Source organism: Ursus arctos, unplaced genomic scaffold (genome assembly GCF_023065955.2).
Source record: "Ursus arctos isolate Adak ecotype North America unplaced genomic scaffold, UrsArc2.0 scaffold_7, whole genome shotgun sequence".
Taxonomy (NCBI): domain Eukaryota; kingdom Metazoa; phylum Chordata; class Mammalia; order Carnivora; family Ursidae; genus Ursus; species Ursus arctos.
In genome coordinates, this window is record NW_026623089.1 from 21,554,457 (window position 1) to 21,571,384 (window position 16,928).

Genomic DNA, 16,928 nt, shown 5'->3' on the forward strand with positions numbered 1-16,928 from the left:
AGAAAACAGGATATTCAAACGGTCAATAAATTCTTTAAAAATACGCAGCATCATTTTTCTTCAGGAAAATGTAAATTAAATGACCATGGGATACGTCTAAACTTCCACCAACATGGCTAAAAAAAATTTTTTTTAATTAGGTGTCAGTGAGGATGTAAAATTACTGGAACTCTCATACGTTGCTATTTGGAACAAACACTTTGAAAAATCAGTACTACATAGTATAAGTAAACACATGCCTTCCTAGGACTTCTGGATTCCAAGCCCAAGAATGTGTCCTACAGAGTGAGTGCTTATGTCTACCAAATAACACGAACAGTGATGCTCATAGCCACTGTATTTATAATAGCCATAAAGGGGAAAGTACTTAAAGATGTGTCACTAGTAGAATGAAAAAATAAACGGTTGTATATTCATACTATTGGAATACTACATGACAATAGAATGGACCAATTACTAGTACACTACATGCATGGCAAATCTCACAAATATATACTGAATTATAACACCTAGACATGAGAATATATATTGTTTGGTTCTATTAAATATGTTCAAGAAGAGCAAAATTAATTTTTGGTGACAGAAGTCAGAATAGGCATTTCTTTGTCAGAGTGGATGCACTTTGGTGTTATTGACTGGTAACATTCAAGAAGACTTCGCGATTCTGGAAAAGAATTCTGTCTGTGTGTATGTGTGCGCACATGTATGTGTGTGTGTAAAAGCAAAATCACTGAACAATATAGTTAAGATTTGGATGTTCTTGTGGTTGTAGGTTAAACTTCAAAATAGTTTATTAAAAGATACTTAAATGCTAAAAAGCGTTGTCATTTTTATGGGGTAGGATTCCTTCAAACAAGCTATAGTTAATAGAGATAGGTTGGAAGACATTAACATTTCAGTTAATGATTTTTAATTGCTTATTTATTGATTCAACTTTTGTCTTGGGTATAAATTTAGCTTTATGTGACATTTGTGGTGGGTGGCTGTGATTCATCCTAGTGATGATTATCTGACAATATTAAGAAAAGCTATAAAAAAAAGCCTATCAAAGATGGGAGAACACCAGCTTTGTCATTCATTTATTCATTCAACAAACACTTACTGAATATCTGCTGTGTACCTGCATTGTGTTGGATACTGAGGGTAGGATATAAATACATAAGACATACAGGACCCCCTAGTCCATAGGAGTTTGCAGTTTGATGAAGAAGATGGATGGATAAGACATGATTATAATAGCAAAAATACAATGTCTAAATAGATGCAGGATGCCAAAAGAATATAGAAAATAGATACTGGTTACCTATTTAGTACTAAAACAACAGCAAAGAAATATATATTATAAGATAATTTCCATAATAAGAACCCTTAATAGTCAATGGGTAAATTCCAAACTTTCCCTAATGAAATGCCCAAGTCTAGGAGGTAATGGCATAGACCATGGTAGGCAGGGACCAAGAGTTAGGTTATAAAAAAGGATGACTCATAGGTACCATGAAGCTATCAATTCAGAGTTGAATCCATGGTCAGCAGATATCAAGGAAACAAAAGTAGATAACGTGAATCTAAGTAGGTAAGAGAATCAAAACCTAGAAATATCAGGGAGTTAAACTAGGAGATGGAGAAATGGAATAAAAGACTTTGGTGCAGGATCCCTGAAGAAGTCCAGCACCTAAATAACAGGCACATAACACTAGATGAACAATGAACCAATCACCTTCTTAGATAGGGATTCTTCAGAGAACCACAGCTAGGACCACATCTGACTTTAGAAAATGGACCAGCCTCTGCCCACAATGTGACTCTGAGTCATACCTGGTAGCACCTCAGCAGATAAAGGTAGCTAGCTGAGCACTTCCTAGTAACATTGTTCAAGGCAAACAATCATGGGTCTACGTCTAAGTGTTGATGTAAGCTTACTCACATCTTCAGACTCTAGAATATCTCTACATGATAAATTGTATGTATTTACTCCATGATGTATTAAATAAGGCATTCCCCTCTGACCTTTCTTAAGTTAATTTTCCACATTGTAAAGAATAATTCAAGTACATAGTCAAAATTTCAGACTACCATCCAATCGACTGCTTACCTCCTAGAAGCTTGTAAAGCTCAAGGGAAGATTCCTTGTACAATGATTCACATAAAAGACAGGTTTGACAACATGTAAGAAGGTGGTAGTTCATTCCATCCTTTTCATTTATTTTTTTATTTTTAAAGATTTTATTTATTTATTCATTCGACAGAGATAGAGACAGCCAGTGAGAGAGGGAACACAGGCAGGGGGAGTGGGAGAGGAAGAAGCAGGCTCCCAGCAGAGGAGCCTGATGTGGGGCTCGATCCCATAATGCTAGGATCATGCCCTGAGCCAAAGGCAGACACTTAACCGCTGTGCCACCCAGGCGCCCCACCATCCTTTTAATTTAATTACAACACAAAACGTCTGAGTTTCAACCCCTGTTCTCTACTTCTCTTGTTATATCTTATGGGTATGGTGGCCTTTAAATTTTGTTTCATTTCTAGCAGGAAATAAGTTTATTTCTGACTGGATTTTAACTTCTTGTCTCCGTCTAGGGAGGCATGTTGGAGAACAGCGTCACGTGGAAGGTGATATTTGAACAGTCACATGGAAGGTGATATTACAACAGCTAACATGTCTTGCTCTGTGTGATTTGTGCAGTTGCTCCATATAGAGCAACCTTACCTGTAGAAGGTGATGGAATGTCCACTTTACAGAGTAGGCCACAGAGATTCAGAAAGTCAAATGATCTTGTACAGCTAGTGAGTGGCATATACTGGATTGAAAGGTAGGATTTTGACTTCAAAATTTAGGAATTTAAGCCCCACACTGTACTATTCCAAGCACCAGAGGCAGATCAACACAATATACTTTGGGCTTGGATCATTTCTCTTCCTTTCCTTTCTGTGCTCCTATCAGAGATTAACATACTGTCCGGGCTATCTGGACTCTTGGGGGCTGGGCTGCAGCTACTCTTTGTCCAGATCATATAGAGAAATGGGAAGCCACACAAAGTAGTTAATGTCTACCCAACTGTGCTACTTATTCTTTGATTTGTTTCCTCCTTTTCTTTGCAAGCTACTCTTGTGCTTTGAGAGAGAAGTCCCAAAGATCTTATTTTTCAACGACTACCATACATTTTTTGGAGTTGTATTCTGCTAGAATATTATGCCCTAGAAATCTACTGAATTTGGCTTCAATGTTAACCTCATTCCTCCTTGGATCAGTTCTATGGAAAAGAGACAAAAATAACTGAAGGCTTCCTGTGACATGAGAGCTTTTGCTTGTCATCTCAGTGGCCCTTAAAGATTTGGGGAGTGGCTTTCTGTCTCTCTCTCTTCACTCCCCTACCCGGTACTCCCAAAGAAAAAGAAGCAAAATGCAGTCCCAACTTATTTGTGTTTTCTTGCTATTTGTACTTTCAAGGAGACTGGAATCAAAAAAAGTGTTATGAAGCTGGTTTTGTGATTTACTATGATAAAGCCTTTTTATTTTGGACTAACAGACAATTGGAGGACAGGAGACAGATGATAGAAGTTACTTTTTATAGTTTCTAATTTTAAGACTACAATAATTTTTAAAAACATTCTAAGACTTTGATAAAGGTATATTTTTAAAAGTCTAATAATACCGCTCTAAATAAACTTACTTAGTCATAGTGCACATTTTATCTATTTCACATTAAGTAGGACTATTTAAATGGGAAAAATATATATACATATATGAGTTCACACAATGACAATGATATTATTTCATGCTTTTCTCTTCCTATTTAATTATACAAACCATCTTTTGAAACCTGAAATGATTGTGTAGGCAGTGCATAGTAGCTAAACAAAAATAATGTGGAATTTTAATTCACATATATATATACTGGGTGCAGATTTGGACTAAATGGTAGAGGTGAAGTATAACGAAATTCAGTTCTAAGTTTTTTCTCAAACTCCATGACCTTGGATAAATTTCTTTTTATTCTGTATGATGCAGGCAAAAACTGCCCCCTACCTACCTTTTGAAGCTGCTGCAAGATTTATTAAACTAGAGGAAAAAAATCCCAAAAACTCTTTAGAGGTCTGATGAGATAGGATTTATGTAAATACAAAGCTGTGTTGTTATCTCTGAGAGGTATATGAAGTTGAATTAACTTTTACAACATCCTTATGAGTCAAGTATATAATCTTAGACCGATTTTTACAGATAAGAGAGTTTAAGCCCTTCCATTAAAGCCACTTAAATTGGGTATACGAGAACAGATACAATTACTGGATTCAGACCCAGGCCATTTGTTGATACCTGAAAGTATTTTAAAGGACAGTTTTTCAAAACTACCATCATCCCTTCAGTAGGTAATAAGAAGGGTCTGCATAATATTCTCTCTCACTTTCTTTCTAAGGTTCCTCCTGTAATTGATCTGAAATGCAAGACACCTTGTCTCAATGGTATCCAAGGGGAGCCAAGTATTTTGAGAGCTATTAAAAGACATTGTTCTAATGATGAAGCATATAATGTGATTTACTGCAGCTGAAGCCAAGTTATCCACTAGCTATGGAAAGACCTAGGGAAAGGGGAAGACAGGACACCGATGTGACAGCTCCTGTAACTGGTGCAGGAAGGTCATGTGTGTAGTGAATACACCACCGTCTTTAACATTAACCCCTCCCACACCAAATAAAAGCAAATATAAATTGGAGAATACGAATTTTACCTTCAACCTAAACAACTTGTTTTCAAAATTGTTTGCTCAATATTACTAGAAATTATTCAAAGTGCTATTTGAAGTGCCTGGCACAAAATAAATCACCAATAAACATTATCTGTTATCAGTCAGATTTGGAGGAAAAGGAGTATTGCATCAAGTCAAGAATATATTAGGAATAAGATGCCTACATTGAAGCCTTCCTCTTGCACTAAATTGCGGTGTGACTGCCTTGTTGTGTAAAGGGATCTGTGAAGTGGGAACAGTGATCGTACTTAGCTGAGTTTTGTTTAAAATAATTAATTAATTAATTGCTTAATTAATTAATGAGTAGATACATGTATAATCCTTAGCATGTTTTCTTGCACGGGTACACATCTGATTGACAAAGTGTTAATACTGGACATCATGCAGGTGAGGCTGCTATACCCAGGTGGCTCAGCCAGCCAAACATTATTCATTGAGCCCTCCCAATGGGTCAGGCACTGAAGGAGTCACTGGGGAAAGAACAGATGAATAAGGGAGATGTGTTCCACTTGTAGTCTTCCGGGGAGTTTTAGCAAAAAACACTCACATGAAATAATTGAAGACTATCATATATGCTAAGAAGAAACTAATAGGGGACTGACACAGAAAATGTGAAGGAATTTCTCACTGGGTAGGGAGTCAGGGAAAGTCTCCCCAAGGAGGTACATTTAAAGTGAAGATGTCCAAGAAGAGGAGTCAGCCACGTGAAGTAGGGGTGGTCATGGGGATTCCAGGCAGCATATGCAAAACTGAGTGAGTTGAAAAAAACTTGGCCCATGGGAGGAAGGGATGCCCAGAAGGGCTGGAGCATATGGGTGAGGGGGGAGAGAGCTGCCAAATGTGGTTGAAGAGCAGGCAGCTTTCACCTCTTGCAGGCCTAATTGGCCATGCAAGAATCCCATGGGGATTTATTCTGTTTGCAAAGGTAAGTCAGTGAAGAATTTCAAAAAGTGGCAAGGAATAATATTTTCTTATCCATTCCGAAGACCACTTTTTCTGTTTTGCAGGGCAAGTCAGCTGAACCTTTTTGATCATGCAACACAAGTTAGCACATGGCTCCAAAATGTTCATATTCTTTCTGTCTCTCTGTGTATAGATAGATAGAAACATACATTTATATGTGTTAATTGGTAATTAAATATTAACAAGGTTGTTTTCTTCCTGCACTCAATGAACTATCCTGCGGTACTATCTGGGTGCTTGTACCCCACTTCGGAGATGACTATTGCAGAGAGAAGATGGAGCAGAGCAGTTGTGGAATGGGGAGAGCAGTTAGGAGGCTGTTGTGTGGGTCGGGTGAGAAATGATGGCCACAGCCTAGGTGGTGGCATATTTTTCACATGTCAATGAAAAGACTCATTGGAATTACAGATCTATGCTCTCTACTGGCGTTTGACAGCAACTATTTTCCTAATAACCCCTTCTTAATGCAGTACATTAAGAAAATCTGTTGGGTTGCTTAGTGAGTTGTTGGACTGGAAATACCTTGAAATAGGCTAGCCCACTTTCCCCCATAATTAGCCCATTTCTTGTAGTCTTCCAGGAAAAGAAAATGGTATAAGGAATCACTGGTACTTTCCTTTTCTGCGTGTTGACAAAGGATCAGAGACATAAGAAATAAAATGATTTTATAAAAAAAAAAATACTTGGAGCCAGTTTCACCCACATCTGTGTAACCTTTCTCTCAAATGAATAATTAGAATCAGGCATTTAGAAAGCGCCTGCCCTCTATGAATTCTCAGCAAATGGATCGCAAATGATTTCATTTTAAAGGCATTATTGTAATGGGTCTGTTTAAAAGGTGGGAATTATAAATGATTTGGGAGGGAAAAATCAGCTCTTTCTACCAATTCTCCAGGTGGAACTTCATTTTGAAAACAAAACCATCTAAATTTTGGTAGGGCAATAATAGATTAAGACGAGAAAATTTGAATACACTAATTTCTATTTTTTCCATTTTGCATTTTCTAGTCCTATATTAGGATGGGAATTTATTTGGGTTCTGACTCTTTAATCTGGTTTTTCCTCTCTTGAAAGAAATCGCACACACTCATCCAGGCTGGAAAGGAGGTTAGCAGGACACAGAAAAAAGGCATTAAGCACACAATCCCACAAAGCTCTGAAAACTTTTCTCAGGAGAGGAAAACAGCTGCCTTGGGTTTTAAGGAAGAGCACTTGCAGTTTTGGGAGGAGGGAGGACCTCTGGCTCTCCTCTCTATCTAGAAGCCTGCCAGACAGTGTTCCTTTCTTAGGAGGATCCAGGCTTGGGTAGTTAAGGTGCTTTTGGAAGAACAGTCTGTGTCTCCCTTAAAGACAAACAGGTCACTCTTTAAGTACTCACATTTAAAGACTAAGAAGTCTGTCCCCTTGCATTTGCATATTTCTTGGATTGGCTCTAAAAGCAAGAATTTAAATTCTTGTTTGTGTAACACAGCTCTGGGTTGGACTGATATAAGAGAAATTCCTCTTAAACAGTATCAAAAAGGGTATCATTAATTGAAGAATAATTATCACTGCTACTTTTAAGTTGTTCCTATCACAAACTCACAATTCAGATTTTTCAGTGAGGGTACTTTTGCAAGTGTGAAAATGAACAAAAATGTAATTAGAAACTGAAGATTGTATTATTTTATGTGACATTCATTTATTTAATCAATATGCATTGAATAATTTAATCGCTACCAGGTGATAAGGAAGTGTTATTAGGCACATAAAGACTACAAAGAAATTTGAAGGTATTTCAACCCTTAGAAGCAAACTTTCCATTTGAAAAAGGCTTGGATTTTGAGAAATTCTTTGTAATTTTCAAAGCCCATTCACCTACTATAAATCTTCATCTGAACTTTTGAACAGTAGCAGGGGAGCTGGGCTGGGCAGACATTATAATCACACAATTACAGAATTTTAGGAGTGGAAGGAATTTTAAAGGTCATCTAACTCAACCGCTTAATTTTCAAGCGTGGGTAGCTGAGAGATTGCCACTTTGTCTGAGACCCCACAGCAAACTAGTGGCAGAACACGCAGCACAGACGTGAAGTTTGCTGGTAAGAATCTTCAGGTGTGTGTTAGTAGCTCTGGGCTAGGCACACGCGACACGGGATGAATATAGCACCGTGCCTTTTTTTCCTGTATGTATTTGCATACATAGACTCACAATACGTATTTATTCAATTAATGACTGACAGATTCCCTACCGCGTAGGACACTGCGTCTAGCAGAGGATAAAAATGGCAAACAAACTGGCCCTTTCTTCCAAGTTGCTCACAATTCCTGTCCTCAGTGAGTTTGTGGTCTCTTCGAGAAGCCAAGACCTATGCCTACAAAATGCAGGAAGATTGAATTCAAATACAGTGAGCGCTTTAGGAGGTCCGGAAAGGAATCTAAGCGTAATAATTGATGGAAAAATCCCCCAAACCACACACACGCGCGCGCGCGCGCACACACACACACACACACACACACACACACACACGATCATTTAATTACATCATTCTCTGCTGTTGCCTTCCTGGGATCTCCCCCAGGGCTGGGACACGCAGGCTCTGCTTAAGCTAAGGTCAAGACGCCAACTCGCGGAGACTAAGGAGGGAAAGACCAGGAGCCCACCCAACCTTATCATCTAAACTGGCAGAGACGGGGAGGGGGTGCGTGGGGGAGGAAACGGCAGCAGAGACTGACAGAAACAATAAAACAGGAATAGGAAGTCCCCAACACAGCTAGCACTCCGCGAGCTCCGGCTGGCCGCCCCCAGGGGAGGGGCGTGCGGGCGCAGCGCTGAGAGCGGAGACCGCGGCCGCGGGGGCGCAGAGCGGGCGGCGACAGCGCCCGCGAGTCCAAGGGGAGGGTCGGCGACGCATCCAGTCCCCGCAGCCACCCGCGCGGCGCAGCTCGGCAGCGGGACGCGGCGCCCGGGGCCCCGGCAGCTCCCGCCCTCCCTCCCGCGTCGCCCGCCAGCGCGCCAGCGCCCGCTCCGCCCGTGACTTCAGTTCAGCTCCACCCCCGCGTGGCGGCGGCTCGCTCTGTCCGAAGCCGCGCTCGGCACCAGCCCAGCCTGGGCAAGCGGCCGCCACCTGCCCCGCGCCGCCTCCGCCCGCCCCCTCCGCGGCCCAACTTGGATGGAGTTGGGGTCCTGAGCGCCTGCCCCCCACAGCCGGCCAGCGGAGAGCCCCGCGCCGCCGCCTCCGCTCCGGCCCCCTCTCCGCTCGCTGCTCTCCGCTCCCGCGATGGGAAAAGTTGGCGCCGGCGGCGGCTCCCCAGCCCGGCTGAGCGCGCTCCTCGCCGGCGCGGGGCTCCTGGTCCTCTGCGTCCCGGGCGCCTGCGGCGGCGGCTCCTGCTGCCCCCAGCTGCCCCCCGGCTCGGCCGCACGCTGGGCTCCGGCCCCAGGGGGCTTCCTTCGCCAGGGGCCGCGAGGCAGAACTGCCGCCACGCCCCTGCCCCTCCTTGGGCGCCCCCTGTTCGCGGTGGCCCCCGGAGACCGAGCGCTGTCCCTGGAGCGGACCCCCGGCACCGGGGCGTCCGTGGCGGTCGCCCCACGCTCTGGCCGGCGGAGACGGAGTGAAGCGGATCCAGGGAAGGCAGAACGGGGAGAGGGCGCGAGTCGAAGCCCCCGGGGAGTGCTCAGGGATGGAGGGCAGCAGGAGCCTGGGACTCCCGAGCGGGACCCGGACAAAGCCACTCGCTTCCGGATGGAGGAGCTGAAACTGACCAGCACCACGTTCGCGCTGACAGGCGACTCCGCACACAACCAAGCCATGGTCCACTGGTCTGGCCACAACAGCAGCGTGAGTAGATGGGGACTGAGGGCAAGGGGTGAAAGACGGAAAGGGTTAAAGCAGGCTGTGTGTTCTGTTGGAGAATTCAGGGGGAAAGGGGTTTCTGGACTTGAGAGATGCTGCAAACTAAAGTCTTCTCTGCCCACCTCCCCTAGGAGTTAATGTCACCTATCAGGAGACCCATGACACCAGCAGAGTCCTTTCAACCCCCCCCCCCCCCCAAAGCTTCAAACCGGGCAGGCAAATCCCTGTTTCCTGTTTCCTGGTCTCATTGGTGTACTAACAGAGCTGAAGACTGGCAAACCCAGGGGATTAAGTATTCTGAATGTGGAGGTGAATGGGTTAAATTTCCAGGCAGATTGACATTCCTTTAAGTGACTTTCCTTTTACTTGCTAGACTTATGGGTGAGCACAAGTAAGATCAAGAAGGCTTTATGTGTAAGCTTTTTATTTTTCTGCAAAGCTTCTAATCCCCTCTGCCCCAGAAGGGAAGAGATATGCAGTGGGCACTAAGGTGCCCTTAATGTATTCTCTGTTTCTGGGGACCAAGTGGATGCAAGTTTCAGGATGGGAACTCTCTAGCATCTTCTAACAGCACCAGCCAGTGTGTTTTGAGAGCTGGGGCTTTCCAGCCCGTGAATGAGTGGTTGTTCTCTGGCATGATCAGTCCCAGGAAGATCAGATATATCCCAGTGACAACAACCCCCTGTTCTTCCCCATTGCCTGACCTCCTCTAGAGGAGAGCACAAATAAAGACTTAGCCCTCCCTTTATGAAGGGACCAGGGGGATTGCTGGATTCCAGGAGGGTGACACCGGGGAGAGTGGGTGCAAGTCCCTGAGCTTTGGCCACGTCAGGGGAGGTTTTAGGTTTTTGGAAAAGCCTGCATGTCTGGAATCTGGGGTAGCTGTTCCAGCTTAAACTGCACCTGGAAAACTTCAGTGAGCTGAAATAGTAAAGATCCAGCTTTGATGGTAATAAGTGAAGATGATTTAAAAGTGTGGAAAGTTCTCTGAGCTGCCAGTAAGCAGACAAGAAGAACATAAAAACCAAGGATGGGTAAAATGAAAGAAAAAAAAAAAAGAATTTCAGCTTCCATCGGATTATTGAGATTGTAGTATTTGTAATAGGCACAGTCTATGCAGCCTGGTACCTTTCAGAATGTTTTCAGCTGTGATGTCATTGCCAGAAACCTTTCCAGGGAAGTGCCACTTTAGTGAGTTGTGCTTATTGCCAGCTTTTTAATGAAAGTTGTGAACATTTTAAAATAATAGTCTGTCATTGTGGGTTCTTTGGGTATATAGATATAAACTGTATTAAGGCAAACCAGGATAAACAGTATTTTGCATTGATGTTTCTGTCCTGAGAGCATCAGCAAGGTTTTCCCTACAATTCAGCTCTCACGACTGAGGCTATGGTTTTCTATGGTTCCCAGTAATGCTTTAATCAAATAATTGAAGCTGAAATTCTTTCCATTCAAGTTCTGGAGACCGTTGCCCTCATTTCTTACCTTAACTATCATATCTTTCATATCATAACCACTAAAATTAATCCCCCAATTTGAACTCGAATTTTCTTAAACTGATTGAATAACTTTCACACTGCTTTAAGTGATTAACTCAAAGCTTCTGGCTTAAAGGGGAGATTTTAAACACATCAAACATATTATATCTTGTTGTATCAAGAAGTAAAGGACATTGGACTCAAAATATTTCTGGCTTTTAATGTAATTTGAGCTGTAAAATATCACTCACCCATTAGACCTCTACTTTAGTTCATCTCTTGAAAGATCTTGGAAAGAGCTGGAAAAGGAGAGTACATCTTTGGCAAATTTTAAACTCCATTTAAGAAATGGCGGCAAGCACTGCCAGCCTTTTTTTTTTTTTTTTAATGATGCTTATAAGCGCAGTTGGGCTTATCAGGGTCAGGGCTTGGATGGGCAACATGCAGGGATATCTGAGATAATGTAGCAGATAATCAAGGTAGTGCATGTGAAAGGTTTGAGCACTCAAACTGTGCTGCTAGTGAGATGTCTACCCTTTGAAGTTTTTAGTTCTGTAAGGAAACCCCCTGCTCCGAATCCCTGCCTGTTTACACACAAGTGGCGGGTTTTTTAATATGTATATGCCGATGATAGGGGGAGAGCTGTAGTCTTAATCTGGTCCCACAAAGCAAAGCTGGCCCAGATTCATAGGAGAGACAAAGTTTAACAATTGTTTTTAAAGGAAGGAAGGCGGAAAAAACTTTTCTGGGCCACTTGGTGATGTGAAAAGCAATGTGGAGACTTGAGTTCTAGTTCTGTTTATTTATGGTTTGATCTTGGCAAGCTGATGGCGCTCTGAGTGTGAATTTCCTCATCCCTAAAATGGGGGCTGTGACAATTCCTTACGTGCCAGGTTACACAGAAGCGCGTTGTGTCAAGTGCTGAACACCTGTTTGGAGCCCTGCGCTTACAGCACTTCACGTCTCCCCAGAGCAAGAAATCCACTAACTTAAACCTGAGGACAAGATTGTGGGGCTCTCATTTTCTTCACATTGAGATGTCAGTCCCCTGTAAATCTGCCCCCCGACCCACTCAAGGCCACAGGCAACGCACGTCCTCCAAACCTGTCTCACCTGTAGCAAAAAGCCTTGTTACGCAGGGTTTCTGAATACAGTAACACCTGCATTAAAGGTGTGAATGTGTGGTAATTAGAGGCTGCCTGTCAAACTTGTGAGGAATTCTGGATGTTTCTCTCGCCTCCTTCCCTTCTTGCTCCTACCCCCTCCGCTGTTGGACTTGGGCAGTTGTGTAAAGACATGACTGTTTCTCCTCATCCGTGGGAGTGATGTGATTCCTCTATACTGCAGTCTAGCTGGATGGAAAGTGTTGCTAGAGTTGGTGGAACACCTGGGGGGATCTTTTGGCATGAAAGGTGCTGGGTATGAATCATTTGTCATGAGCTGGGTGTCGTAAGCAAGAACATATTGTTCCTACCCTACTCATCCTCGGCATGCTGTGCCCTGATCTAAATTTATACAGTGATCCTCAGTTTGTTAAAATATATATTTGTCTATATACGCATGCGTTATGGGGCATGTGTTTATTCTTTATATCCAAGGCATTTCAAAGTGCTACACATATTAACCCTTATAAAACCCTTGTTAGGTAATAGGTGAGTGGCAAGTGTTAATTTCTGTTTTCCATATTTTTATGCTGGAGTCTATTTGAATATTTCAGTTCATTGCCTTGTCCTCTTCTCACTGGAAATAGTGTCGTAAGGTTTGTTAACAGAGGCTTTTTCTTCTGTTTTGCCATTACGATACTTTAATGCTGCGTTTGTATAGACCATGATGATCTGGTTGATTTCCTTCCAACCTTCGTAAATAAACTGAGTCCCAACTTGGGTCAGGTTTTGGGTCGGTGCCTTACGTTCCATCGTCTCACTTAATTTTCACAAAAATGTTATGAGTAGATATCCTTAGTCTCATGACATAGAGAAGAAACCTGAGGATCTGACTTCCTGAGATGGTACAAAAGGGCAGTGGCAAATAGGGGCTGGCACCCAAACCTCACAGAATGGCAGGTCTTGAAGACTTTCAGGTAGGATGGAAGAACTCAGACCTCTTGGCGTCAGTATTTTAAATAATCCTCTCTTGGGGTGGATGTCAGATGATGCTGGAGGAGGGCACAGTCTTAGCTGGGAGCTCCATCTCCTTGTAGAAAATCAAGGGCTTTAACACGTGCCTGTCACATTGCACTCTTTACCTTAAGTAGTGATTTGGTTGTTCTCTTATCCGCCTACCTCTTCATCTTTAGTGAGACACAGAATCTGCACCTGGTGATTCATTGAGCACGAGGTCACCTGCCATCATTCGGCTCTCAGATTTGGCGTTCTTCAGAAACAGATTTCTTTTCTAAGTGACTTACAAACCTGGTTTTAGAGGTTGCACGTAAACACTTGCTTTGACTGTGTATTTAAACATATTTTTGACCTTTTTAATAAAGAAAAATGATAAATGATTTTAGCTTTCCCTGACAAGCCGACATAATTCCTTCTCCGATCGGTGCTTTATGCTATTAATGAACATTAATGTGGTGTGACATGGAAGGCAGTGAACAAACTCAGTCCGCGTGGAGGTGTTGTGCACCTGCTACATTTAAGTAAAGTGCACTGGGAGAGTTGCAGATGCACAAATGACACAATGACCTATACCCTTGACCTATGAGAGCAAGCCTTTCACCTCACATGGTTCCTCCTTTTTCCATGGTTCATGTGCATATCTACTTATGGGAAAGCAAAACATTTGAGATCCAAGCAGGCATTCATTTCAATGTGGGTTTGCAGCAAAACCTACTTTCTTATGTTTATTGCATCACATCTTTATGTTAAGGAACTTTGTATCTTTGGACCAAAAAAAAAAAAAAATGCCTCGTATGAAATTGGGAAGTTAGCTTCTTTTAAGATATTTAATGGGGTTTTCTAGAAGAAAATAACGTGAATATTGACTCCGGGAACTCTCTCCACATCCATTTATAGAGGACCCCCAGAAAATCATAGACTAAAGTCCAAAAGATGATGGACTTATTTATTTAATAATTATTTAGTAATTTACTTCAGAGAAGAATAATTGCTCACCTTCAAGGAGAGATTGCCATGTGGCAGCATTATCCTAAGAAGCTTACACAAATTATCGTATTTACCTTTAATTCTACAAATAGGTACTGAGTCCTAATATTTGTTAGACACTGATAATAGAGATATATGTGGAATGATGCACAAAGGTGAAAAGAAATAACACGGGCCTTAAAGCGCTTTCTGTCTGGTACTCAAAGAATCCTCTGAAGAGGCAACAGAAGCTTCGTGTCCTCTGAGGGCATAGCGTGCTGTAGGAGTTCAGAAGGGGCTCAGGCATCTACAGACTGGGGTGGTCTTCAGACTTCATCGCAGAGGAGGTGCTTCAAGTGAACCTTGAAATGGTGAGAATATTTCGATTAAGAGATGGAGATTATTACAAGGATATTTTGAGATAAATGGATAGTGTGACCAAAGGTCAAGAGTAGAGATATATAAATTCCTATGTATTCCAAGAAATTAGCCTACAATAAATGTAAACTATGTTTAACTGAAGCTTTAACCTAGTTTAAAAAACAACTTAAGTAAAAAATATACACATTCATCTTCCAGTGACTTTGGGTATAGTCCAAGCCCAAAAAGAAAAAACCAGTGTGGTCACTTAAAAGATATGATTGCCTTTATTTGCACATTAAATCTCAGCTGGAGACATCTTTTCATTTTTACCTAGACATTTGACACACACAGTTTTCTCCAAAGGGCTTTCTTTTGTTTAAGTCCTTGGTCAGAAATACCAGGGGCCAGGCTGCCCAGAGGGTAGATTACTTTGGCTCCCAGCCAGCTGATGTTAAATCACTAAACGTATGTAAAATATTTGTCCTGTCTTTGTGTATGTCTCAATTACTGTTCTGTATCTCTGGCTAGAAAGGATGGAGAATGCATCTGTGTGTCCTAGGGAGGAAACTAGACCAATTGGTGTTGCTGCAGTGGCCAATGGGGATGGCAGGGAATAGGCGTGGTCAGCGTGAGGGGAGCCAGGTGCTATGGCCGAGGAATGGTTTCTCTGGAGGGGGGGGTTGCGCTCTGCTCAGGTGGGATGAATGGAATCGTCAAACGGTTGGCAAGAAACAAAGGTGGAAACTTATGGTGCAAGGTTTAGAAGGAAAGAAGAGAGCCTTTTCTAAAATGTAAGTAGAGAGAAAAAGGACATGACTGTTCTGTAGGGAGTCCCACGTGACATTTTCCATGTATATAAAAGATACTGTGTCTGTTTCTATAGCACTCCTGAATGTTGTTACTCCACTTTAGGTCAGTTATAGCCATTTCCTTTGCAAAATGCTTCAGCTTTCAAAGATTGGAATATTACTTCCCGTACCTCAGTTGTTGTTGTTGTTTTTTTCACCACAGGCCTATGAGGTAAGAAAGGCAAATATCATCTACATTTCTCAGGTAGGGAAATCAAGGCACTGCTATTGAGCAGGTCAGTTAGTGGAAGAAGAGGGCCAACAACGCTTTGTCGCACCGTATGACTATTCTTGGTCTGGCCCACCGCTGGCTTTCCACAGGCAAGAGTTAGAACCTTTGCATCCTAGCATCTCAATTTGCCTGAAGCCTGTGCACCTGTGTCCATCATGTTGGCCGACGTGGGAAGAAGTGTGGATATTGGCCACAGAGCTCCTGAGTTCTAGGCTCAGCTACTCAAGTTATTTGTACTGGGCTTCAGAGCAAGTGGCCTTACCAAAAGCCACGCTCTTGGCATTGTTTAAACCTTTCAAAGGGAACCTTAAAAAGAGATGATGGGACTTTCTACAAGCCAGGTCTCTGGCAAAAATCCATTCTCCACCTTCCACTGCTAATGGACTTCAGAGGTCAGATTACTTATAACTGAGCTAGTTGCAGCAGGGGCTTGGGGGCAAGCGGGGCATAGCCACCTCTTCCCCTCCTTAATTGTCTGATGCAGAGGAAATGTCGTTTAAAAGAGTATTAAGTATGGTCTCAGTCAAGGGAACCCAGCATGTCAACATTTGGGAGCAGGGGTAGTCAAACGGAAGGGTGCCTGTTGAAACTCATGGATTGTATTTGCTCAAGGATTATAACTGAGTTACCAGCTATTGCCTTTTCTACTTCTTATGATTTTGGGGGTGGGGATGGGGATGTGAGCAAAGGAGAATTTGCTGACCACCACGATAGCTCTCTATAGCCAGATAAGGCATATTGATTATAATAGACGTCACTCTTCCCAATAATATAAATAACCACCAATTTAGTGAGCAGCTGCCCTGGAAGGACATTCTAGAGCATCACCATATTGCACTCCATCCTCCCACCACCATAATACAAATGAGGTATTATTATCATCCTGATTCTAAAGTTGGGGAAGTCCTGGCTTAAGGAACTTGCCCAAGGTCACCCAGCCACAGGGTGGCACAGCTGGAATTTGATTTTGGCCCTTTCTGGCTCCAAAGCTTTTTCTATTTGATCACATGGGTTCAGTTCTGAATTTCTTTAGAGAACCTCACAAGTCAGTGCAGAGGGGTCCTAGGGGAACTCCTGGCACAGGCACCCCACCTCAGGGTTTTCCCCGTCCTATCCCCATCTCAGGGCACTAACAGGATACATTTTACTTGGTAATAAGCTGCTTCGTGATGGAGCTTGATCAAAGCCTTCAGGGCCATCCTTCTCCATGAGTGGCTCTCCTGGGGTTATTAATATGTGTCTTCTTGTTATTCTGGGAGGATGTGTGGGATGTGCGATTTGGTTTCTCCTTGCTGGCTAATGAACCTTGAGTGACAATGTGGACAACTTGTACGCTTTCTAAAGAAAGTGCTAATAAGAATCATGTTATCAGATCACCAATCA

The 16,928-nt window shown here is 42.7% G+C and overlaps 1 protein-coding gene across 3 annotated transcripts in view; it reads left to right on the forward strand.

Moving 5' to 3' along the window:
- The first annotated feature begins 8,897 nt into the window (after positions 1 to 8,897).
- The window catches only part of SORCS1 (sortilin related VPS10 domain containing receptor 1), a 483,063-nt gene continuing 475,032 nt past the window's right edge, over positions 8,898 to 16,928 (forward strand). For all 3 annotated transcript variants that reach the window (XM_044382096.3, XM_057308722.1, XM_044382097.3), the window contains exon 1: positions 8,898 to 9,523. In XM_044382096.3, the coding sequence (XP_044238031.1) occupies positions 8,966 to 9,523 (558 nt within the window). In that variant the 5' untranslated portion in view covers positions 8,898 to 8,965. The remainder of the gene's footprint in view (positions 9,524 to 16,928) is intronic.